Raw genomic sequence first — 26,757 nt, forward strand, 5'->3', positions numbered from 1 at the left:
TTCATATTTTGCTTTCTTTGAACACAAAACCTGGGATCCCTCTGAACAACTGTGTACATTTTGTTCTGTAAATGGTTTAAAAGTATATTAAAACATTACCCTTAGCCCCAGCCCCCGTGTGCCAGGTTTCTGACTGGAACACAATTTAATGGATGACTCACGGCAGATATATTGTATAATGGTATGACGTTCTGATAGCCAGTGATTTACAGCTACAATACCTAGCACCATATTGATTTGGAAAGTCCTTTTATTGCTTGTTTAACATATGGATACTTGGAATTTAAGAATATTTTCATAGACTATTGTTCTAACAGCCAGAAAAAAAGAAAACCAAACATGTAAGGCAGATCAGTAGTCAAACTTCAAGTTACTTGTTTAAAACGCTAAGTTAAGAATATCTCACAATATATTATATTGCCTTCAAACTGAATTTGAATAAATCATGTCTGGCCTCCGTGGCCAGCAGTACAAACTCTCCTCAAGGAGGTTCCGTTGCTGCTGTGCACTGGAGAGGTTCACGGCAGTAAAGAGAAACCAGATTAATAAGGTCAAATACGTTTATTTCCCTTAAACAAAGAAGTCCACAGCTGTAGTGGTGGCCCATATGTCTGGCTTGGTTTAAAATTGATAATCTTTGTTGGCCTATTCTTAGCAATTTATTTGAAATGTCAGTCAGAGGCATTTTGATGGATAGTGAGCATTTGGAAAGAGGCTTTGTTATACACACTGAGGGGTTATCCCATGGCTATCTTGTTTTCCACAGAGCAGGCTGGAAAGGACTAGTGTAAAACACATACCTCTTAACTTGCCAGCCTGAGCCCCTCCACCCAGGAAAGCCTAACAGGAACAGGGACACACAGGAATCTGTACTACTTTCCTGTGCCAAAACTGAGTTAGTCCTTTTACTCTGATTGAATTACTAGGAAGACCTGCTCGAAAACAATTAGCAGTTTATTTCACATTACATTTTGTTATTATTGTTGAAGATAGCAATCTGGGTTTTTTATGTAATCTGAATGGTTGGGTTTGATTTGCCCTAATGGGTAGCAATGGTAAATAATGCTTCAGCTTTCCAACCATAAGCTATTGAATGATAATGGAGCAGAGCCTTAACAGAGAGATGAAAAGTACCTGCCATGAGAGGCTGCTGGATTAGCTGAGGAGAGTTACATTACAGAACAATTGCAGGGTCCTGTGTAGGCAGATGGAATGCTGTGACTCCTTTGACAGGACTGGAACATTAACAGTATTTATGATACAACAATATATCCTGCAAAATATCATAGACACCAGCTTTATCTCTTTCTTGTAAAAGGAGAAGAAATTACTTTATTTCTTCTTTGTGAAATGGTTCCAGCATCCTTTTGAAGTGCTTTTATTACATATCACAACTGAGATGTTTACAAGAGTTATATGACTCTTAGCAAGATTTGCAAGAGAGGAGAATAGGACTGATTGTATTCCTATTGACGCCTTTTGCCTCTGAGAAGTTAGCCAGAATTTGAGGCCATTGCAGGTTGCTTTCATGAGGAAGGAAAATTAAACAATAAAGTTTTTTTCCTCTGTTACTCTCCTGCAGATCTGTAAAGAACTTCCCTCAGCTTTTGTGTTCACCAGTGTGGTGAGAACAAGTAGCAGATCACAGACTAAGTTTCTTACCAGGTTGCATTCTGAAAAAAAAAAAAAAGGATTGATTCTTGGCCATCCTCCCAGAGACACAAAGGAGCTGCTTTCTTAGGTGGATACCTGGCTTTGGAGGCTTTCCTGTTAATCGTATGACACTTTCCCTGACTCTATGATAGCCACCAACCTGTGAAGTGCAATGCCGTCTGTCTCCAGGCTCAAAAGAGGAGCAATTGTTTATGCCTTTGCTTAGCAGACAGGCACACCAGCCTGAGCAAGTTAGTGGCCTGCGCTAGAAAGGACCAACTCTTTTCCTCTCAGCCTGCCCAGCTAATGAATTAAAACCCACCAGCCTCAGTCACCTGCACACCCACAGATTGAGAGCTCATGACATGTTACTCTCCTTCATGGTGGGAAGGCGCTGGCTGTGATGTGTGCCCACACACATCCCTTGAGCCCTAGGCTTAACTGTGATGCCTACTGTATGAGACATGACAAGGACAGAGCCTCTGCCTCAAAGAGCTTGCAACAAAACGTAGATCTGACTTCAGCAGAAGACAACACCCCAGACCTTTTTTGTCTCATTGTTAAAAATCAGCCACTTATCAAGCATGAAATTGGCAGAAGATTTGCTTCTGTGAAATGTTGTGGTTTTATTGTAGCTGTTTCTGTAAGAATAAATGCTTCATAAAATTTACTAGTTCTGCAATTTTCCCAGCTAAGACTAATGTACATGGAGATGTTGGTTACATTTGTTATGTTTTATTTGTACCATGCATGAATGTGGTTATCATCACTAACAAGTTCTTCTCTTTTATTTGCTCTGAGCTAAGAGAAACACACTCTTTTTATTGCAGGACAATACTTCCACTGCATCACTTAGCCATAGATGAAATATGCTGCATTTGTTAGCTCATACAAAGCAGACTGATTTTTGTTCTAGTTTGATTAATATGAATTTAACATACTTCATCTCAATGCATTATTGTGCTTAAACTCTTTATGCTACATTCTTCAGCTTCATTCTCAAATTAAAGTGATATGGATCTGAGTACCAACCACAGCCATACTTCATGATTTGTCAATGGTATTCTTACTGCAGAGGAAGTGATTAAATTCCTGAAGAGTCATGAGCTGTCTGCATGGTCATTACTCTAAAAGATAGGTATAAGATAAGGAAATGGTTGGGTGGCCACACTCAAAGAGTTGTGGTCAATGGCTTGATGTCCATGTGGAGCTCGTGGGTTGACCTGACCTGTAGCTCCTTCATGACATCACAAGGGAGCATGGGGCTGGCCCAGCCCAAACCTGGGATGCAGCAGTTTTTGTCAGACCTGTCTGTAAAACTGCTGTGATGGCTCAGAAAGATTGCTGACTTTTTAAAGACCAGAGTATCTGGCTGATGTCAGGGAGGGTGCCACTTGAATATGTGTGGAGCCTTTGGGAAGTGCCTGTCAGTGAAGGCAGTCCTTGAGGGGACAGGTGATCCATAAAGGGAGAAGAGAGAAAGGCCAGCTGCCAGCTGGGAGGCTGAGAACAGGGCAAGAAACATACTGACCCAGCACTATGAAAAATAGTCCAAGGATGATTTAAGAACCTAAATGAACACATTTGACAGAAAAGGAGCAAATACTTCTTAAGTTTTTCTTTTTTTTTTCAAACCACTATACAACCTTTTTTGGGCATACTTCATATGAACTGTTCAGACATGGTGTGGAAAAAAAATATGACTGTCTGCTCTGCCCTGCATGGTGAGCAGAAAAAATGAATCACCAAAAATAAGAATCAGCCCTTCAAGCTAATCTTGTCAGAATCCAAAATCCTAACCTAACAATAATCCTATATTTTGGTGAGCACTAAGCTGCACTGCAAGTATTGAAACAGAACTAAATGCACATGTTCAAGCAATTGCTTTGGAAGTGTTTTCCAGCAACAGAAGGTGGTGCAGTGAATGGTTGGCAAGCTTTTCTGGTCCAGAGGCACAGCCCAGATGGACACAGAGCATGCAGTCCTCTACTTACTCAACTGCCAAAATGTCTCTTTAAAGAGACAAGTAAGTCCTAATGACATCTCTTACAGCCTAGGTAGTCATATTAGAAAACATCTGCAGAAGTTAAGGAAAATGAGTATTTTCCTGTGGCCACAGATGTTGATCATCACTGTGCCATCACTGCTGTGACCTCAGATTTCTGAGTAGCCTGTGATGCTCCCGCAGGAGCCATAGATCTCTGCCATCACAGCAACACCCTCCCATTCCTCCTGGCCCTTCTGGGTGCCAGTGGCATGGAAGACCATGTGGAGAACCTCACCGCCCTCTCCAAGGAGGTGGATAGACATGAGATCCTCTCAGAATAGGAACAGCATTGTCCCACATCAGCTGTCTTTCTAGTAGTGAACACAACACACTTACCACCACCTCCTCCACCACCTGGCTTACCTCCACCACCTGGCTACTGCTTGCCAGCACCTCGAAACCCCAGTCTCTTGCCAAGGTCTATGTCTGCAACCCCATCTGAACCGCAGGAGGGAGCCACTTCCCAGCTCCTCCGGATCTGTTTAGTTCCATGTGTCGCTTTGTTATTCGGATAAAAAGTAAAACTCTCTTCTCGCTGAGAGGTGGAGCCAGTATCCCTGGTACCCAACCGCACCCACACTCAACACACTTACCCTTCCTGAAGGAGCGAGTTCAGAGCTGGATGCAGTTTAAAGAGAAGGTGACTCTAGCTCAAATAGGAGAGCTGAACAAACCTTAGAAAACAAAAGTACAAGAAATTCCCTGAACTGTAGCTCTAAGTTACTGTCTTCTTCACAGCCTTTCTTGTATGCCTGGAACAAGTTACTTGTTTCAGTTCTAGAAGACGTCCAATTACTGACTTCTGAGGGGATTTTTTGTTATATAGTACTTTTTTGAATGCTGTTATACATATTTTTCTATATCATGAAGACGGTTCCATTCATTTCATTTATAAAAGTTTAAAATCCCTGTCACTGATAGGTGCTGAACAAACCCAGCAAGAGCTGGAGATTTTTGTTCTAATTTGCTTTCTTATAGCCTATGAAGTGCTGAGGTTAAACCCCCAGCCCTGGATGAGGGCTGGCATATGGATGATGTCCACAGCCAGGCAAGAAAGACCTCCCTGATTGCTTTTCACCCAGGGTCTGGCCAGCCTTGGGTGGGAACTGATTAGAAGATCATCACCAGGCTCTCCTGCCTTCCACATTAACTTGGAGGTGAGGCAAAAAGCCACCTCTATGAGAGCTGACTGTGCTTGCCTTGGGGTTAGGAGGTCTGTTTATATTGTGTATATGCTGTGTTGGGAGTCTGGTTATTCTAAGAGCTTCCTGAGTCTTCATAGCAAGTGGAGTTCCCAGAATGGTGGGGCAAGATGATGAGTCTCTCTCCGGGGAACTACTACATAATGGGACTCCTTGTTTGGCTGGTTCCATCTACCATGGTGTGGTTCTGGGGTTAGCTCACTCCATTCTTCACATAATGTGTTGTGAGTGAGTACATTCGTCTATTTATCCCTGCAGTGGTTTGCAACCTTGGATCTCTGGTGTATGATTTAAGAGTGGAGGGAGGACTTTGGTTGCTGGTTTGGACGTTAATGATACTATCCTATGCTGGTCAATTGGTCAGCAGAAGAAGCCTAGCAGTAACATTTGTCTTTGTCTTCTTAAATGCAAAATGTTGGTCTAGTGTGTGACATTATCACATTTGTCTCACAGGTAAGCTGCAAAGTCCTGCAGTTCTTCCATCAGTACATGTTGGGCTGCAACTACTTCTGGATGCTCTGCGAAGGCATTTATCTTCACACGCTAATTGTGGTGGCAGTGTTTGCTGAAGAGCAGCGTTTGCACTGGTATTACCTTTTGGGCTGGGGTATGTACGTTATAATTTGTAGCAAGATGGTCAATTCTTTCAGGTGTTTGAATTCTTCTAGCACTTATGCACCTGGATTGTTGTGTTTATACCACTAGATCATAGCTTAAGACTGAGTTCCTGGATCCTGAATTTGAGTGCATTTATATGGCTAAGACTAGATGTCCCAAAACAAGGTCTAGTACCTGGTGTTCAAAGAGCCGATCTCACACACTAACACAAGATATTGTTTATTACAAAGTTGCAGAAGTTTGGGTGCTGGAGGTCCTCCCACAAAGCCAGTATGCTTTTCAGAGCTTCTTTTATACACAAAATTATCAGTTAATTTTCAAGAACTTACCACCAACAATGATTGGTTAGTAATTTGCATATGATTACACCAGACTTATTTGTACTGTGAGTCATGCTCTATGAGTCAGGGCTTTCACCTGGATAAGGGTCTCTTGCCCTGTGGGTGTGATTTTTAGTATTATAATGAGGCTAGTTTACTCAGAAGTAACACTTGTCATTACTGATAAACTCAAGGATGGTCATCTTGATCTAAATGTCTATCTCCTCCTCCACAGGCGCCAATAGATATCATTTGATATCTATTCAATCAAGCTGGGCAATATTTCACCGTTCCTTTCTTTTGCAACATTATTTCATTTACTAGGGGGAAATTAAAAAAAAAAAAAAAAAAAAAAAAAGCCCTGTTGCTTAAACAGATAAAAATTAGGAGTTAATTAGATCAGAGAAAAATGACTCAGATCTGAAAGTTATGAAAAACTTTAAAACTCTGACTTCAGCCACTAGTTAAATATCCAATATCAGGTCCTAAATATGCCATAACAGCGAAGTGGAAAATTGTCCTTCCCCTAGCTGGATTTGCATTTAAGAGCCTGGTAACTCACTTTTCTCTTACAGTACAAGACTTGGTGCTCTCTGGATACCTCCATTAGGTACCCAGAAAATTAGCATAATTTCCTAGTTTATATGGATTGTAGTGCCAGGTAACAGTTTCTTTCTTTTTTTTATTTTTTATGACAATGGTATCATACACTTTTTTCTTATGAGAATGACATCTTTTCTGAGAAGAGAGGGGCCTATCATGCTCTTCCAAATAAAAGTATGTGGAACATTATCAGCTCTTAAATGGAGCAAACCATCCTGAAGAACCCTAAATTGAGTCAAGGTTTCTGGACTTTGTCTATGCAAATAGCTGAGTCCCCTTGGAGCAAGCAACTGTGCTACCACAAAGTTTTCATAGTTCAGAATATTTGAATAGATATAAAATTCTGATAGGGCTTTGCTTTTGAAACAGCAACTCTGTGTGAAGAGTCATTTTAAACATTTCCTTCCAGATAAAGCTTTTCTCATTTTCATGTCCTGCAGCATAAACTTTCCCAAAATAGTGTTATTGCATATCCAATTATGCAAAAAGGGAAGTTATCATAAACATATTTTTTTCAGGTGACAAATGAATCTAGGCAGTGTAATTTAGTGCAACTGGGACAGCTAGCCTGCAGTGAAAGCTTATGAGCTAGCTGTAATATTGCTGAGAACGGCACTAGCGTCATGGTGGGTAATTCAGTGGAGCTATCTGATGAGATACTCATCAGTGTCTGCAGCTCTGTCCAAAAAAAAAAGTGGTGGTTGTGGTAATAATGACGATATCTTGAGAAGGAGAAGGTTCATAAAAATGGACACAATGCCTGACTGAAGTCTGCAGCCTTTTTAGTGAAACTAGATTAATACTTCCACAAAAGCTAATGATTATCTTAGCACCTCCTAGCTAATGTAAATATCATTAGTAGCAAAAAGATCTAATTGGGACTATCTGGCCACCCCTTAAGTTCACATAGTATCATTCCACTGATTCCAGAAGTATTAGTCACACAGTCCTACTTCAGACATGCGGCTATGTTACTCAATGGAGAGAGATCCAGTCCTTCAAAGACCAATGCAGAGCAACAAGAGCAGGTTGTGCTCAGAATTACAATTCAAAAGAATCATAGAATCATTCAAGTTGCAAAATACCCTTAAGATCATCATGTCCAACTATCACCCAACACTACAATCACCATTAAACCATGTCCCAAAAGATCAAGGCAAATGTACATCACAAGATGAAGTTACTCATTATTCATTGTTATAACTAAGCCCTATGCAAGAAGATCTAGATTATTTTATTTTGAAAAATCATTAATGACTTTTGTAAAATAGCTTTATAAGAAAAATAAAAATCCAAACAAATGTAAAACACTTCTACAACAGTTTTGAGATGACTGAATGGAATCTGACATGGACAGATGTATTTCAAGGCTGATGCCTTCAGGTGACCCCTTCTCTGGGAACTGCTGTTGGGGATGGCATTTCTTAGTTGTTATTGTTTCACTGGGTCAGGAAATCACCGTTAGGAAGGGCAAGAAAACAGTATCAAATGTGTTCATCCAGCCACAGTCCATTCTGTCTGGCTGCTTCAGGCATCTTCATCCACATAAAAGTGAAAAGGGAATCATTTATTTGGACAGTGCTGAAACAGAGTGCCTTTTAAATTCAACTGGAAATAAAATTAAACATGACTGCCAGTTTATGCTGTAAAGGACCTGGCATGGCCTAAAGGGATATGTCATACCTTTTCCCAGGATGACTGGGGTAAGACCTTTACCATGTTGCTCACTGCTCTCCACATGTTGGTGGGACTGCTGGAGTGATACATATTGTACCACCAAGACCAAAAAGACCTAGGTGCTCCATGTCTCATTAACTCTTTGTGTTTCAGCCTTTTCAAGAGAATAAAATCTAGCCTCAGAAGAGCTCATCCAGCCTGTTGCTAGAAATCTGAGCCAGACAGCGACACGAGCTTCTTACCCTGTAACTGACTAATGAAAACTTTTCATTCCATTCTTAAGATTTGCTTGTGAGTTTGTTGAACCAAATATTCTGGCCTAATGCATTTAGCAGAAGAAAAAAGGTCCCTTGCTATCATGTGGAGTACTCTATTCATGACAGTTCAGGCCAGAGCTTTCAAATGAAGAATTTTTGCTATTCTGGAAATGACCCTTATAAATTGCACTTCAATCTGTCTGACAAGAAACCTGGCCTAGACTTCCTCTATTTCCAAATCAAAATGATTTTCTCAAGCTGTCAATCCCATAAACTCACCCTGAGGTTGGAAGCACCTTTCATTCTGTTCTGAGCTTTTTGTTGTTCTGCCATGCATCATCACCCAAAAAAAAGGCATTCTGCAGCCAGAGGCCATGTAATCATTTTCTAACAATATATAAAGAAGAAGGCAATCCATTTTTTTCTCCCACCCCTGCATTGTCTTCCCAAGGTAGACTGCAATAAGAACTTCTTTGGGCAGTAGAGTAAGTAGCTGTTGCTTAAAGATACCTGGAGGCATCAGTGTCCTACTTACTTTTTTGACCTTTTTCTTACTCCAGCTATTGGCTGGCCTATACCTCTGTACTTTTTATTTATAATAATAGAATATCCAAAGCTCAGAAGAAATATCTATGATTTATAGAAAACAGGCACCAGTAACACCAAAGGTGGCCACAAAGCTCTCTGCACAGGGCAGGCAAGGCAGTAGATCATTCCCCTACTGGCCAGCTGTCTGTATGTGCAAGGTTGTACAAACTGGGGTCAGTATTATACTGCAGACTCCCCAGTTCAAGGTTTCGAGCCTGTTAGACAGGGACACAACATAGAAGCAAGCTAAAGGAAGATAGACAGAAGTGGACCAGATTGTCACTCTTAATGTCAGGCTGGAAATAAGAATTTGAGATTTCCAGTTTAAGCATAACATAGTTCCCAAGCCTTTGGCTCGGTGCAGATTTTTTCCAATCAGCTCCCTGTCAGAGCAGTGGCTGATATTGGTATCTTCTCCAAAATTATTGATGACAGGACTAGAGGAAATAGCCTCAAGTTGTGCCAAGGGAAGTTTTGATTGGCTATTAGAAAGAATTTCTTCACTGAGAGAGTGGTTAGGCACTGGAACAGGCTGCCCAAGGAGGTGGTGGAGTCACCATCCCTGAGGGTGTTCAAAAAACAAATAGAGGTAGCACTTGAGGCTGTGGTCTAGTGGTTAGGGAAATGCTGGGAGGGAGGTTGGACTTGATGATCCTAGAGGTCCTTTCCAGCCATAGTGATTCTATGATTCACAGGTAAGTCAGGAGATGTGGGTTTATGAGATTCACAGCTCACTCCCACATGAGATAAAGCTGCAGGGAGTAGGCCTGACTGCATGGAGACTGGGAACCTGCAGATATCCCCATCCCCAAAAAACCTCTCATGGCTCCAAACATTTTCTCTTGTCATAGGCTCCAGAGAGCAACTCCTTGCTCTGTTTTTTAATGCTCCATAATCTAACATGCAAGTTAATGTGCCTCTCTCTTGCTCAGTGGTGACTTACGTGGTTTTAACCAGTGTCCCTGGTTTCCCAAGGGAATACTCCACTGAGAACCGAATGATCCTTGCACCCTTCCCACACTGCTTGCTCACACCCTTCCCCACACAAGCCACAGAAGCACAGGGGAGCCTGGCAGTAACCTTGTGGCATCCCAGCAGGTCATGGCCCATCGGCTTTGTGTCTCCTTTTGTCCTACCTTGAACATTTTTCCCTTTTACATCTCACCATCAGTGTAATGCTAGAGACCCAAGTTTGACAGGATTGCAGTTCTTTCCTGAAAGCTGTAATTCCACATACAAGTTTTTTTGTGGATAAGAGACTTGCTAGTATGTGTGACACATGAAATACAAGCTTAAAAAAATACGAAGACTGATCTAACTTTAATCATTTCAGGGTTTCCTTTAGTGCCAGCATCTATTCATGCTGTTGCAAGAGCCAAATACTTCAATGACAAGTGAGTAGCATGTCTTCTTTTGAAGGAACTTAGCATGATTTAACTGTATAACACATTTTATTTGATTTAATAATAAATTTTAATGGTGTGTTTCCTCTCCAGCTGCTGGATGAGCGTTGACACACACTTGCTCTATATTGTTCATGGACCTGTAATGGCAGCTTTATTGGTAAGAATATTGTTTACTATCAACAGTTAAATAATTATTTTAGAAATATTGCTAACCTGTACAGAATGGAAGCTTCGGTGCTTTTATGTATTTTGCTCAAAATTCAGAAGTAGATAGAGGTTTTCTTTACTCAGTGTTACCAGGACAATTTCTCAATACTTTTCAAAATTAAACCTGTAAAGGGACCTCCCAGTGAAGAGTCAAATTTTGAGGCAAACGGAATCAGCAACTGCTTTTTAAAACCAGGGTGGTCACTCTCCCAGAGTAACTTCTTTGTGTGATGTCAATGAAGCTCTTAGATGTGCTGTAGCTGGAGTGGGCCGAGTGCAGGCTGGTCGCTCTTGGTGAGTTGAACTGGTATGGTCCAAAGGCAGGGAGATTAAATAGTCTAGGGAAGGGACTGGGCTGGGCTGTCTGAATAGGAGGTCAAGATTTAAAGTTCAGCTAAGCAATGTATATACATACCGCATCTTGCATACCAGTGTAACCGTGACCTTACTGAAAGGCGCAGAAAGGGGTTGATTCAACCCATGCCCCAAACTCACCTCAGTACATAACCTAAGTTGCACTTTCAGCTTTTGAGCTGTCTCTTGCTTGCAAATATCTGCCTGGGTGTACCTGCAGTAATTACCTCAGAGATCAAACAGTTGGGCAGTGAATACTGGTAACACCTTTGAATAAAGAAACAACCTTCCATCTAATAGATGAAAAAAAAAAAAAAAAAAAAAAGGAAGGATTGTATTTTATGGAAGAAGAACAATCTTTAACTGTTTTCAGAATAGGGCATTGTAACTTCTGGATTGAGCTTATGCCATTTCCCATCTTATTTTTCTTGTGAAGATGTCAATGTCTACAGAACATCCTACATGATGTGCTACAAAAAAATCATAGTGACAAACTGACTTAGAAGAGCTGAGGATTTTTACCTTTGTAAAGTTTTTTTTCTACTTTACACTGTTACTTCCTGAAATTCTAAAAGTGAAGGTTAAGCAGAGTGAGTGAAATCAGAGTAGGATGGAGAATAATGTTTAGACTTAATGCTGAATGGGACCTCAGAGGTCATTTATTATTACTTTTTTTTTCCAGTAGAGCGCAAATGTAAAACAGTTGAAAGGTCTCTCAGTAGTTAAGGAGTGATGAAATGCTTTACCAAAGCTTACTCATTCATGTTTTAGTGTTCTGAAAGACTGAACTGAAATTGCTCATATCTATGGAATTTAGGCTACCAAAACATCTAAGTGATGCAACTTAGGTGCTTATTTTTAAAAATCATCTGAAGAAAAAGCCTATTGAAGTTCCACAGCATAGGTGCCTGATATTACTGTAACAGAATGGAAGAGAGTGATCTGGGTACACTGGAGAGAGAGAGAGAGAGAGGGAGAGAGAGAGAGAGAGAGACAGTCTATGATACCTGGGATGTCCCCCAGGGTATGCACTTGGCTCATTATCAGCCTGGGTCTGCCCTCCTCGTTCCTCCACAGGCTCTCAGCACATCCTGCAAGGAGCTCTCTGTGGAGACAGGGCTGGGAGTGGGTTTCTGTATGCAAGTGACCCACAGCTGGAATCAGGTTTCCAGAAATGACTGAGGAGGTGAGATGCTGAGCTATTTGGCATTGCTGACTGTAAGGGTCAAGGGCAAAACTTTCTGAAGTGTCTGGTGTTTCTGCCGTGAGCCAGCAAGTGTTATTATTTTACTGTGGGTAGTATACCATGAGGTCCATACAGTCTGGTGGAGGCAAGGGGTAGCCTAGGTTTTTCTCAAGGGCAGCCTTACCCCCCCTGCTCAGATACAATGCTGAAGTATTGGCCAACATAAGCTGGAACATATTCGTCAGAGAAGTTGTATGGCTCTTGTAGGTCTCATATGCCCAAGGACATGGGGGATTTGTCTCATCTGGCTGCAGACATCTTCAGTGCAAGCTGAAGCAAGATACATAGGTGACCTTCAGACTCAGAAGTGAGACATGGTTACTCATAGGGAACAATTTGTCCATCCTGTTTAAACTTTATATATAAAAATGAGAATAACTGTTCACAGGAAACCCTAAATTTGCCTACATCAGTGCCAAAACAGCCAGGGCTTTCTAGAACTGATCCCTGCTTTAAACATCCATGCAGGCTTCCTAAGTAAAGCACGTAGAGCAGCTTAACATCTCTTTTCTGAAGGCATTCAAGATACTTTCCAAGGCTTGACTACCAAGGAGCTGCCCATTATGGGCTACAATAAAGCTAGAAAGTTACATTTTACCACCATTTATGTGCTGTGTATTTTTATTTTGAATGTCTGTTTAATTTGAATGCTTTCACCTATAATGGCTTTGCTTTTGCAGGTCAATTTTTTCTTCTTGCTTAACATTGTTCGAGTTTTGGTGACAAAGCTGAGAGATACCCACCGTGCTGAGTCCAACATGTATATGAAAGCTGTCAGAGCTACTTTAATTCTGGTACCCTTACTGGGAATTCAGTTTGTTATTATCCCCTGGAGACCAGAAAACCGACTTGCTGGAGAAATATATGATTACATCATGCATATATTAATGCATTATCAGGTATGTTATATGGTAGCGGCTTCAGCTCAGACGAGGTGCTTGCTGTTAACTTAGCCAAAGAAACTGTTGGCAGTTATTTTACCCTGAAACTGACCATGATTTTGCAGTTCTTTTCCAACCACTTTCACATTATTAGATCATGTGCCTTTGCATGACTAGCACCACAGCATAAAGAACAACCACAAGGCAGGAGAAACAGTGGAAAATTTAGCAAAAATTATCAGATGGCACTGTTTCTCAACTAAGGAGAGAAAACTGAGATCACAGAGAGCTTTTATGTTCCAAAGTGATCTTTGTTGAAGTGCTCAAATTGACTGAAACTGGTGCTGTGAGGTTAATACTAAAATTATCTGTGTATAAGAACTGTTGTACAGAGGGAATGCCAACAAACAGAAGACAAAACTGAGACAAGCTTCATTTAGGAGTTAAAATATCATTATTAGGCAGTTCAAATTAAAGTATAAGACTGACATTTTTATTTTATAAATGCTTTGGAAATACAGCATCAGTAAGGAAGTTTGGGTTGTTTTAACAAACAAACAAAACCCTAGATGACTTCAGATGCTTGGTTATCTGGTTTACTGACTGTAATATATCCAGTCCTGTATTGACTAATAAAGGCAGATTTCTAATGTGTTTGTGAATAGTGGTCAACATGGGTAAGGTCACCCACTTCTTATTTCCTTTCATACAGAAGCTAAATGCAGAAATTATTTTAACGTTGTAGTAAGAAAACAGCTTTAAAAGAAAAAAAAAAAAATCAGTGTCTCTTTCTACTTAAAAGAAGTGACAAATAATGTTACCAAAATTGATGTACTACTGATGGATGGGATTAGGTGGGGGAGGGATCCAAGGGGGAGAAGTTTCATCCCTATGGGTTCCTTTTGCCTTTGTCCCAGTCATTGGGAGTGGGTTTCTCTCCATGGCTTGACCCCAGTCACCCCCTGCCAATACATGTTGCTCTGGCTCAGCAGCAAGGATGGTGCTGAGGACACTGCCATGGGCACGTGATGGGAGCTGCCTGTGTCCTACTGCTGTTGTGCCCAGAGAGGACACCAGGCAAGCCAAGGGGTGACAGCCCACCCAGGGTTGTCCCCAGGTCAGGGCAGCAATGACAGACCTCACAGAACTCTTGACTCTGCAATATTGTCTCTGTGTGCTCCACACCAGCATGTGAATTTTGGCCTTTTGTCAGGGCTGTGAATTTGCCCTGCTAACTGCAGCCAGCTCTGGTGATCCCTTTTCTACTTAGAGCGGATTTTTAATTGCACTCTAAAATAAATTTCCTTAATCCTTCCCCAAACATTTCTTGTATGCATATTTAAGATAGCCAGCTATATAACCACTCCTCCAGTGCTCATTTTCTTCTAGGACTGATTATGTAATGGGTAGATATTGTATTAACTGGTGGGATGGATATATGTCCCTGACAGCTATTGGGCTCTCCTAAACTACAACACAGCCTGCCTCTCCATAGACTAGCAGCAGTCTATCAGGTTTTGCATCCTGTGGCATGTCAGTCATCTACAAGCAGGCATCATGGGTGCAATTACGATTTTTTTCTTGGTGTAAAATACAATACAGTCTCCATTTCTACTGATTATATGATTAAATTTTTATGCCTTTTCTAGAACAGAAAGACAGTTTTTCAACAGCACAGAGCTGTGTTAAGTGAGTGTGATGGTTTGATATATTTGTTACTGTCCATGTACACAGAAAGGCTTCAAACAAGCACTGCAGTCTATTGTAAAAATCAGAGGATTGAAGATGATGAATGAGAAGGAATTTGTTCCTACAAGAAACTGTGTAGTGGCATTTCTTTCAGAAGATGGTTTTCCCAGTTGAAAAACAACACTTTGACATATTAGATGCTAGGTTTCCTCTACTGAAGTTACTTTGGATAACAGAAGACAGTTTGGTTTTGAATTGTCCTGCTCTTTTTGCAATACTACCATCAATTTTCACTGTTAAGTGTTTTTTTTTCAAATATGACTATATGAGCAGTTCACAAAAAAATGGAAAGGCTGTGGTTTGTGCTGCAAATATAAATGCATGTACCTTTCCAGTCCAGCCAGCCTCCTCCTCTCACCATCACCAGTATCAGCTCTTTAGTCTCCAGACTGTGCTGAAATGAAGATTGCACCAAAGAAAAGAAAGCTATTTCAACCTTTATGTGGAGTAACTTATGCAGAGTGGGATGCTGTAGGTGCATTGCTGAGCATGCAGTGAGCTTTTTAAGGAAAGTTCCTAAAATAGGCACCACAAAAAGCAAATGTTTGCATTCCAGAAGAGCCAGTGAATTGCAGGTTTTTCCCTAGAGGACCAGTCTTTCAAAAGCTTGTTAGATGATGCTGAAAACCCATGGAAGACGCACACTTCCTCAAGATGTAAAACGTTACAGTACAGGACGTGCTGGCTTCTTGCACACCTCTGGTATGAAAATACATCTGAGCCTTAAAAGCCCCATTGTGCTGCCCATCGAAGATCAAATGGTCTACCTGGGCAAAGAGGGTGTCTCCTATGAAGGAGTGGTGTGGTGACAGCCCTGCATACTGGATGTAACTGAACTCAGGTGTCTGTGTCAAGAGAGGGCAGGTGAGACGTGCCTTTTGTCTCACAGTCAGGTGGGACCCCGCTCTGGGAAGCAATGATCATCCTTTGAGAGGTCTCAGGGTGCAAAGAGATCAAGGTGCTGAGCTTCTGTCAGAATGTCTACTACCATGGACCATTATCTCAGCTTCTGATCTTTGACATTGGTCCATAGCAAAGAAACAAGAAAAAAGGAAGACTATAAAAATACGATAACCCCATGATACCTCAGCTAGTCCCATGCATAGAACCCCACCAGATGCTCTCAAACAAGCCCAGAGATTAATACACTCCTCCCTGCAAGCTCCTTCCACCAACTAATACACTCCTGCTTGCAAGCTTCTTCCACCAGAAGTCCCATCTCACCAAATTCTCTCTCCATCATCTTGTAGGTGTGTTTGTAGAGGCTGTCATGCTACCTAACATGGCACTGTCACTGTGTCAGAGCTTAGCCACAGAGGCCCATTTGATGCAGTGGAGAAATAGCCCCTGAATTAACAGCAATACACAAGCACTTAAAGTTATTCTTCTTCTCAATACCTTGCTGACTGTGGACCTAAATGTGCAAGTCTGCTTGTAATGATAAATTAAAATACTCTTCAGCATAGGGGATTTGAGTTTTATTGACAAAAAGTATTTTTCTATTAAGTGGAGAATAATCAAAGTTTTGTTTCTCCATCAGTAACATTACTTCTGTGTCAACTCAGCACCCTCCAAACAGCACTCTCAAGACTGCAGCACCTGCCCTGCCAGGCAGGAGGATCCAGCTCATAGGGGCCTCATTTTTAGCCTTGGTTTGGGACTACATGTATATCCATCCTGCCTCCAAGTTTTAAATTTAACTCTCTTATCAGCTTCACCCAGAACAAAATGAACACATTAAAAAGTAGCCTTTTAAAAATAGTGAGCTATTTCAATGCATTTTAGAAGGTATTAATTCCATCTGTTTCTCCATTTAAAGGGAAATAAATATCCGTTCTGATGCCAAACCAGAGAGAAACATTTTCTCCTTATGTGCAAAGTTAAGGTCATAGAACTGCTTTTGACAACATAAGAGGGCTTTTGTAACTTCCTGTTCTTGTTTTCTTTGCATTATTAGTAATTTCAAAACTTTCTAATATTTTGAGCCAATAAAAGGGAAGTATTTTTTTTTTAGAGCTGAATGTTATAAAGTGCCATTTTTTTATTAGCGTTAATGTTCAAAACTACAGTAATGAAACCTCCAGCAGAGAGCAGGAGAAGCAAAATGTGACCTTTGGTTAGTGGGATGTCTGCATCATTTGAAGCAGGTGGTCTTCCATCTTCAGCCCTCTCATGATAATCTCCCCACCTCAGTAGCAGCAGAAATTGCAGACACGTTCTTTGTTTTCCTTGTTTGGTTTTGGTTTTTTTAACCCAACATAAAAAAAACACTTTATAATGCAGTCATTTACCTCAGAGATATAAATATGCCCTGAGTGAAGACAATGAGGAACACAATATTTTTTTCTTCAAAGCTCTTTATCTTTTCTGAAATGAGAGAGATGGGAATGGGAAGTACTTCTATGAAAAACATGGGGAAAAACTCACTATGGCATCAATAAAGTACATGAAGGTCTGAAAGCTTCTGACTCTTGACAGTCCCTAAGCCAGGATTAAGCCACATTCACCTGATCTTCACACAGTTCCAGAAATAAAGAATTTCAGAAGTCATTAAAAGCCTTAATCTCAAAAAAAATTATCCTTCATCTCTACCTTCAATACCACAGCCAACATTATCCTGCTGGTGGCAGACAGTATATCACAGGTCAGTTTAACAACTCCACAGAACAGCAGAGACGCATAATTGACCCAGACATCTCATCCTCAACAAGAATTACACACTGAGCAAAAGCCAGCAGCAGTTAGAGACGGTGTGGAAGATATATGTCAAAGAGATATGAGGAATAACCTCTGGGCCTTGTATGACCTACATCCAGTCTGTCACATGTCTTAATAGATCCACTGTAGAGTTATCATCATTCAGAGACCTCCTGTCTCAAAAGAGTCACAGTTGGTGTCATCTCATGATATCTCTGTATCTTTCCAGCCAAAGATAACAATGGTACTCTGCTTCATGGGCAAAACTTTCTATATAAAAAGGAAGAAACAGAAGTAGAAATAGAAATACAGATTGCAGAGCCCAGAAGGCCATTGCTGGTAGAAGAGCAAAGAGATATGTATGGGACAAACAAAAGAAAATAATTTCTTCAGCCAGATGAACAGCATGCATGGTCTCAAAATAACAAAGATCGAGATCTGCTCTCTCCTCACTCCAAAACCAGAAGAGCAACTGAAAGGGGCATGAGGCACCATCACAACCTCTTCTAGCTTTTCTGTCAGATGTTGTCTGAAGAAAACACTAGTTAAGGGTACTACACTCCCCAGTAGAAAAAAGAAGAGCATTACAGGATGTACCAGGAATTCAAATACCATACAGAAACTGAAATGGAAACTGGCTTCAGTTCAGTAGTTCAGGTTCAGTTTCTGCCTTTAGGTGAACTACAGTTCCCAATTCCCCCTAAGCACTCTCACTAACAGGCTTAGGAAAATTTCAATGCTTCTTTCTCTTCTCATGCCGTCTTTCATATCTGCCATGCCTCATGTGGACTGTCCATGGATCATCCTTTCTCCTAGAGGAGATCAAGATCCATCTCTTTTGCCCATCATGGCTGATTGCTGTTAATAAAAACATGCTTTAGCAAAATAGGAGGACCTGTGCTGCAACCACGTACTGTGCAGTCAACGGGAGATGTTTTGCAAGACTCTGCAGATTAATGAAGTCCAGACAGTGCAGGAAAAAATCAGTATAAGGAAGTGATGTATTTGCTCCCCTTGCATACATTTTTGATTTAGGAACCTGTGGTCCAAATAAAGTCTTGCTTTAGAGGTGTAAGGTTCTGATTGCCTTTGTGGTGTTTCTCAAACCAGAGCTATTGGACAAACTGTTGTACATTATGTATTGTACTGGGATTTGATTCTTTTGAGAATACTGTTTTTCCAGAACATGAAAAGGAACTTTCTTTTTCTCACTTCCTTCCTCCTCCTTGCACATGGAAGGTTCATATTTGTAGTCATGTAAAATTAAAAGTTCTGCATTAGAGAAAATTTATTGGAGTAAAATAATTGCCAGAATTCAGGTGGTCAGCACCTCTTCAAACCAGCCTGTGTATCTCTAATAGATAAACATTTTCTTAAAACAGTTATTGCTTATCCACCACTTGTGGTCCAAAATGCACACTTGAGAGTCCAAAACATTTTACAAAGTGCTAGCTAGAATTTAACTGGTAATCAGTTAAATGAGAGCTTGGGAAAAAAAAGATACAGCTGTAAAACTCTTCAAAGCAGCCCAAGGGCTATTGTATTGCAGATTCACCTCAGTTTCACAAACAGATATACGTTTAGTTTAAAATAAGTGCTTTAAATAGTTTAAAATACAGTCATTTGGCTCTGAGTGATGCTATGTAATGCTATTTTAATAAGAGCAAGTGTGGTTAAGACATGGACCAGCGTAACTACATGATTCTGAATGGCAGGCTCTGTGTGTGAGATTTTTTTCTCTTACTAATTTCACACTTTCTCACCTACCTAGACCTTCTTTAATCTGGCAGCAGTTGTGAAATATTATCTGAATAACTGTGGCAATAATTAAATTAAAGCCATTTAGAACCAAGCTATGATCCTCAATTTCTCTTTTTCTACCCCTCTATATTTTAACTCACCTGTTGTGGGCTTGTTTTTTTTTTTTCCCCTTTTCCTGACCACTTACATCTCTTTTCATGCCCTCGCCATCCATCATGTTGCCCCATATACACATTTACTTATCCTGACTTACAGTTCAATTGAAAGCCTTCCTGGGGCAGCTGGATTCAACTTGGCTGGCACTTAACTGAATAACTGCACTCAGATAAATGAGTGGCAGCATGTAGGACACAATTCCTCTGCCATCTCTTCAGCAAAGTCAGTAGCAAAGTGGTGCTCTTTTGTAAGCAAAATAGCTATCTACCTTACACACCATTTAATTTTCCTTCTCTAGGCCTCTTCTACAAAAATAACATCAAAGCCAAAATATAGAATCTATAAATGCTAGTAATAAAGAATAAAATGGAAAAACATGTTGAAAATACAAAAAAAAAAAAAATCAGTGTAATAACATAACTGTGACAGTGGAAGAGATTAGGCAAAGTGTCTGTGATACAGAAGAAGTGGACTAATATTTTTATCTTGTATCCACTAAGTCCAAAATTCAAAACAATGCCCTCCCCCAATTATATATCCTGATCTCTAAACTCTTCTGTTTTCCTTTCTCTTAGGGCTTACTTGTGGCAACTATATTCTGCTTCTTCAATGGTGAGGTAAGCATGTGAAACAGCTGATGAGCAGAACTTGAGAAGTAGACAGTGTCTTGTTCATTAATGCAGAAGTGAAACCTGTTGCGCTATAAACTTTGAAAGCACACAAAGTTCCTTTTTACTCTCTATTTAAAAGCAGCAGTGTGCATTTTTGAAAGCTCTGTGCGGAGCGTGACTAGAGTATCTCTGAGTAGATGAATCGGGAGTGTTACCATTACAAAGCAGATAGTACTAAATGAGCTGCAAGCATGAGACTCTCCCTCTGCCATCTGCAATTTTGATACCGACGTCTAAGTAAAAACAAAAATGCTCTACTTGTCTTCTTGTCCCAGAATAGTGGGAAGGACCACAATGCCCCGTAAGGAGGAGTGGGGATCTTTGGGGGGTCTCTCCTGGAGAGCTGTGTGCTGTGTTCAGCCCCAGAGCCATGACAGATGACCCCAGAGCAGTGCAGTTACTTTAACTCTTTGAGTGGGGCCTTTTTACAGGCAGTGTTTCTCATGTAGTGATGGAGAAATTAAAACACTTTGAGGCAAAAATGTCTCCCATCATCCTACAGCTGGATCAGTATTTTAGATACCTACAGCTGGTTTTAGGTCCACTTCGCTACTATTTTTTACAAAAAAAAAAAAATTAGTATGTTAAAATGTCAAGAACCATTTAAATTCCTACAGTAAGCCACTTTCTATAGATGGTTAGCAGAAAAATGCTTTTTCAATATATCAGGAGCATTCAACTGTAGTGAAATAAGATACCACATATGTTATCAAAGATAAGAATTACTTTAAAAAGTTAACTTTAGATCCAGAGTAGATGAGTTAGATACAGAGCAAGCTTTAGTGATGCTCTTCTGCTGACCACTTGTCCAGCATAGAAGGATAGTATCATCAACAGGCAAAACAACAGTCAGAGTCCTCCCTCCACTACTACATTGTACACTAGAGATCCAAAGTGCCAGACAAGCAGAGGGAGGAACAAGTCAATGCACTCACTCACTGCAAAGGATGTGCAGAAGGGAGCAACCTGGGCAAGGAACCATGCCATGGGAGATGGAACCAGACAGACAAGGACTCCAGTTATGTAGAACTCTCCCAAAGAAAGACTCATCTTTCTCCCCACCACCCTGGTGACTCCATCTGCTATGCACAGTCAGGGAGGCTTTCTAACAACCAGAACCCCCACACAGCACATCCATTGTGTAAACAGACCTCCTAACCCCAGTGCAAGCACAGTCAGCTCTTACAGTGGTAAGAGCTTTCTTCTGCTGGCCACTTGCCTGACATAAAATGATACTATCATCAACAGGCAGACCAGCAGCCAAACTCCTCCCTCCACTGCCACATCACATTTGTGCCCAGATGAAAGACTGTAGGAGTGCAAAATATAAGAAAAGGCAGCAAGAAAATATACTAAAAACATAAAATATCCTAAAGACTGTTTCATCAGATAGCTGTAATACCAAGGTACTTTGGGTAGTGCCAGAGTGTTTGAAAAGCGTATTTACCATTACAACTCCAGGAATACAATTTTCAAGTTGTGTGATAATGAATATAATTGGAGCATCTGTTTGCCAACAAAAAGATATCTGGATACCCAATTTTGATACTTGAATTGTCAGTGAGCCATCACGGGGGGAACACATCTGGAGAGGATGATGCCCAAAAGGAGATAAAAACTAATTTGGTATTGAAATGCAGTTTCCATTTTTGTATTCTATTGCTCTCATAGGTAATCACATGGATGGCTTAACTACATTTGGGTAACTCTAGACTGTATGTAGGATTAAGGACTCCATGGTGGAGCAGCTAGTCAGAAACATTCATCAGTGTCAAGCAGTAAGAACAAACAGCCATGGGGTTTCAGGTTTCCCAGATATATTGAGTGATTTTTTATTCATGCTTGGGTACTTTTCACCATTACAGCCATTTTCAAAGTTGTTGTGTCTGCTTCAGACTTGCAGACTAGCATGGTCAATGGGAGGGATTCTGAGAAACCCTCTTGTTATCTTCTTACAGGAGATTTTATTTACTAGATAATAAGGGAAGCTATTTTTAGAATTTCCCATTAAGGTGGCCAGAAAGTCAAAAATGACAGCTCTGTAATACAGACTCAAGGCAGTTTGTTGCTACTTGCATCAGCACATTAAGAATAAACATCAAGTAAGTTTGTGTACTAGAATAGTTGTGCTGGGATGTGAAAGGATTATGACCCCTTTTCTCTAAGTCACATTTATTCCTGCAGTTAAACAAGGTATAGATATCTAAGGAAGAAAACCTATAGAGGAGCAGCAACATACCAATACCCAAATCATATTAAGTCCTCCCAAAAGGAGTGCTGGTCTGAGTTTGACTGCCCAAGACAACTAAGCTAACTTCCCCCAGTCTTGCTGTGTGCAGCAGGACACAGATCAAAGACACAGTCAGATCTCAGTCATGGTAGGAGATTGTTTCCAGGCTACATTATTTCTCATGAGAAAAATTCACCATAGGGCAAGGAAATTAATTTTAGTACCGCAGAAGCCTGGATGCTCTGGGATTTACTTTTTCCTACCAGAGTATTTAACTTCAAGGCTGAAATACACGAAGTTTAGCCAGGACAAACAAGGCTAATATCAGTACCACCTGACAGCGTTTATATTGCATTCATCGCCAGCTACCTCACTAACCTCATTTTAGTACCATGAGCCTATCTACAGAAAGAAATGTAAAAATAGTAATAAGAAGCTGTGCTGATGCCTGCATTAATGTGGAAGAACCTATAAACAGTGGATTTGTTTGAAACTTTTAAAATGACAGATGTTCTTGTGCATTTTCATATAAAGTCTCAGTATCCAGCAGCACTGTAGTTTCTCTGTCCAGCAACAGTGTTGTACAATGATAGAAGGTCTCTGCAATAGTCTGCTCACCAAACCATATTTCCAGGCTTGAGATTGCTTCTAGACTGCAAGGCTGGCCAGCAAAATTGAAAGTCTGTTTGGAAGAAAGAAAAGGGGGGAAAAAAAAAAAAAAAAACCACAACACCAGCAGCCATATATCTTGTGTGCCAAAGAGGCATGAATGGCTAATAGAGAACTGAAAAATCTTTGTAGTCCTGAAGAGCAGAGTAAATAAACTCAGACTCTTCATTTCTTTAGACTTTACTTTCTTTCATCTTCTATCACAGCAGAAAGCATGGCAGGCCTTGCCCTGTCCCGCCCTGTCCCGCCCAGTCCGTAGGAGCTTCCTTGGTCATTAACATGTTATTGCACTACATGTGATTTTCAGTAACTGTGCTTAAACATTTAAAATGCATGCATGAACAATTTTATTGGGCACTGAATTATGATCATCTGAGATCCTTGGAATCATGGCAGAAATCTAGATTAACACGTTATTTGATTCAAGTGCGGCAGCTAGTGCTATCCATTATCCATTTGTGGCCAGATTCCTGCACAGGCCAGCAGTTCAGCAGAGAATAAAAGCACAGCTGCTTTAACCTCATGCTGTCATGGAGCCTTTTAAACCTGGCTAAAGCAGCTTCTCATCATGGGCTGAACTAGAATGGATGTGCCTGTTCTCTCCCTGACCATACAATTTGTGCCATGACCTTCTGAGAAGAAAACTATAAATTCCTCTTGACAGATTTTGTAAGACTCAGTAACATTGTTCTTCCCTCTTCAGTTACCATTTATCATCTCTAGACCTATGGTGGCCCATCAGACTCCAGTTCAAATGAGAGCTGTTTGAGAGCTCAGCAGGAGTTCCTCACCTTCACAGCAGCTCTTCTCCCCAGGCAAGAGCAATCAAAGCCTTGCAGTCTATGCAGGGGACAGGGAAGGTGGGCTAGGAGAGGAACAGGAAGGCTGTCAATATGTTCTTGCCACCCTCACTAATGACACTGAGATTAATCTGTATGGATGAACTGCTGTGAAATGCAAACACACTCGACACGTAGGGCCAGAGGTTGTGCAGTGCCTGCAGGCATCGCCGACCATGGTGGTGATGTTGGAGAGGTGGGTGCAGGCGGGCAGAGCTGCTGTGCACATCCATGATTTCTGCGTTATCCTCATTATGTCCAGCCACAGTTACAGGAACCACTGCCCCAAGGGTGTTACTGGGGAAAGTCACTAACTTAATCCTTCTGCAGACTTCTTCTTCCATTCCCTCTCCATATCTTCTGGGGTGACCGACCTACAATACTCATACTGTAACATCAAAAGGCAATTTCAAAAGTGACTAAAATCTTTACAGAGTTTACCTTGTTTGTTTCATGTTTCTGTATTATGTGCTACAACTGCATTATTATTTCACACAGTAGTTCTTTCTCACTAATAAACTTTGGTGATGGCATGTTATGAAACATCTCTGCATCAAGCCATTTCACTTTAAATCTCAATATTGGTGTAGTAAGGTTTGCTCACAGTCCCACTAATTAAACTTCCATTGTAACCTTATGCTTCTTCTGTGGTTGATATCTAATTAACCTACACTCAGCCTTTTGTTTTCTTTTTTTTTATGTATTCGGAGAAGGTGAGTACCAATATATTTTTTCAAATGAAAGGAACTTCTAACTACTTTGTCTTGAGCTAAGCAATAGCAGAAAAGCTAGTATTGGAAACTGGGCATGGATATTGTTTTCAGTTAGTTTTAAAGGACTAGTCCAGCAAAAGTTTGTTTATTCAAGAAAGCAGTCATACTGAAGTCAGTGCAACTACTTGCATGAGTAAGGATTTATAGCATCAATCCTCATACCTTGGCTTACATCTTGGATTAAAAATAAAAAGCTAAAGCAACTGAAATATCCATTCTTGGCATGCTGCATTGTCCTGCTGATCACTCAGTAAGCATCTCAGACTCACAGCAATTCCTTATGAAGCCTTGTCCTTACGTGACATGAAACAGCTTTCTTGCAGGCAGCTCTGGGTGGTGAGTACATAATATTTTACTATATATGTATTAGAATTGGGGAGGCTTGGTAAATATTAAAGTCATTCAGACTGATCTGCAGGAATAAAGATACTGTTCTGCACACAGTTTAGAGAGTGATCTCAGACTCCCTGAGCAAAAATAACATACGTCGTCCATCCCAGCAGGAGCACGGAAGCTCTAGGACACTCCTGTCAGCACAGTGCCTCACCTGCACTTGTCTTCCTCTGAGGAGTAGTCATTTACATCAGAGTATCATGGCAAACTCCTCCTATTCTCGCATTTTCATGGCAGGAATTGCTGATCTAAATGAACAGAGCCAGAGTTTGCCCACTCTCTGCTCATGTCTCAGCACTTCCATTGGGAAGGAACTAGTGAGTGCCAGCACACCTGAACACGTCGCTGGAGATGAGCTTCGTAGTCCCTGGCAGGATTCAGTAGCTTAAGTCATATCCTAGCGCCAGTGTAACATCACAGAATGTAAATGTTAAATAAAATATTTTATTCCTAGAACAAGAATGTCCAAAGGCTGAAATTCTCTGCTACGCAGAGGGCCATGACCAATGCTATTTTTTTTGCCAGCACAGAACCTGTTCTTAAATTACTAGAACAAAATCTCTGTTTAGCTGTACTAATCCATCAACTCTTCCTCTCTGCAAAATAAGCCCTGGCAAGCTCTTGAAGCTTACTTACACTTTACTATTCATGGTGAGTTTTACTCAAGGTTAAGTTTCACAGTGTATTAGCCATTCCAGGGGCAAGGATCCAGATGCAGCATCATATGGGTTTTAGTCTTTATCCCTCCTATCTCTTCCCTCTTCTACCAGAGCAAACTACTGTGTTCCTGTGCAGCAATCTCTTCCACACTTACATCATAGGGGAACATCTAACTGACATCCTTCCCTTCTCTTTTTTCTTCTCTTTCCTGTAGCAGATTTTAAAATATCTACAATTCTAGTAGTTTAGTTTATGCCTCAACATAAATATGTCTCTCTTTAACAGATACAAGGAGCTTTGAAGAGGCAATGGACACAGTACAAAACCCAGTGGGGCCAAAGGCACCGAGAGCACTGCTCCACACGATCTACCTCCTACACTGCAACATCAATCACAGAGGTCCCTGTTTATTTGTACCATAATGATTCCAACAATGAACAGTCAAATGGAAGATATGTAGAGGACTCTGAACTTGTTGCATTAAAATCTGGTGAGACATCTGCCTAGCTCAGCACCAGCCAGCACAAACATGTCATTTCACATGGCTTCTGAACAAAGTGAGGAGGAGGGTGGGAAGGTGGAAATCCAAGCTAATGTGGGAGAGGACAGGACTGGGTGAAAGGACACATCATATTCAAACTGCATCAGCCTCTGAAAGTGATGGCATAGAGGGAGTCTGATGCAGACGTGGAAATAGCATTTCTTCCTGTGTACTGCAGCAGGAAGTCAACAGTGACCTGCCCACCAGGCTGTGTTATCTCCACATCTCCTGATACCACCTGTATGAAGTGACCATCCAACAGTAGTAACAGTGCCAGCTAGCCCATAACAAACAGGAAAGAAAGAACCAGGATGTGGCAATTGGAAACTTTCAGTAACTTTTGGTACTTTAACACTAGATTTTGAACCATCAACTTTCATAAGATGTAACTGGCTTGGAATCCTTTACTTTCCCCCTTTTAACAAGCTTGGTGACCTCTGAAAAGATTTTGCATGTTACAGGACAAATCAAACAGATGAACAGAAAGTGTTACTCCAAAGTATTCAAATCTTGTTGATCCCCAAAGGATATCCCAAAATATTACCATCCCATTAAGGAG

The 26,757-nt window shown here is 40.8% G+C and overlaps 1 protein-coding gene across 1 annotated transcript in view; it reads left to right on the plus strand.

The window, feature by feature from the left end:
• The window catches only part of LOC103773358 (calcitonin receptor-like), a gene marked incomplete at its 5' end in the record, with an annotated part of 46,626 nt that extends 20,462 nt beyond the window's left edge, over positions 1-26,164 (plus strand). Inside the window, 6 exon segments of the mRNA XM_008940724.1 lie at positions 5,356-5,509; positions 10,299-10,359; positions 10,462-10,528; positions 12,859-13,077; positions 19,998-20,039; positions 25,943-26,164. Of these exon segments, the coding sequence (XP_008938972.1) occupies positions 5,356-5,509; positions 10,299-10,359; positions 10,462-10,528; positions 12,859-13,077; positions 19,998-20,039; positions 25,943-26,164 (765 nt within the window).
• Positions 26,165-26,757: the final 593 nt, after the last annotated feature.

This window comes from Merops nubicus, unplaced genomic scaffold (genome assembly GCF_000691845.1).
Source record: "Merops nubicus isolate BGI_N331 unplaced genomic scaffold, ASM69184v1 scaffold4900, whole genome shotgun sequence".
Taxonomy (NCBI): Eukaryota; Metazoa; Chordata; class Aves; order Coraciiformes; family Meropidae; genus Merops; species Merops nubicus.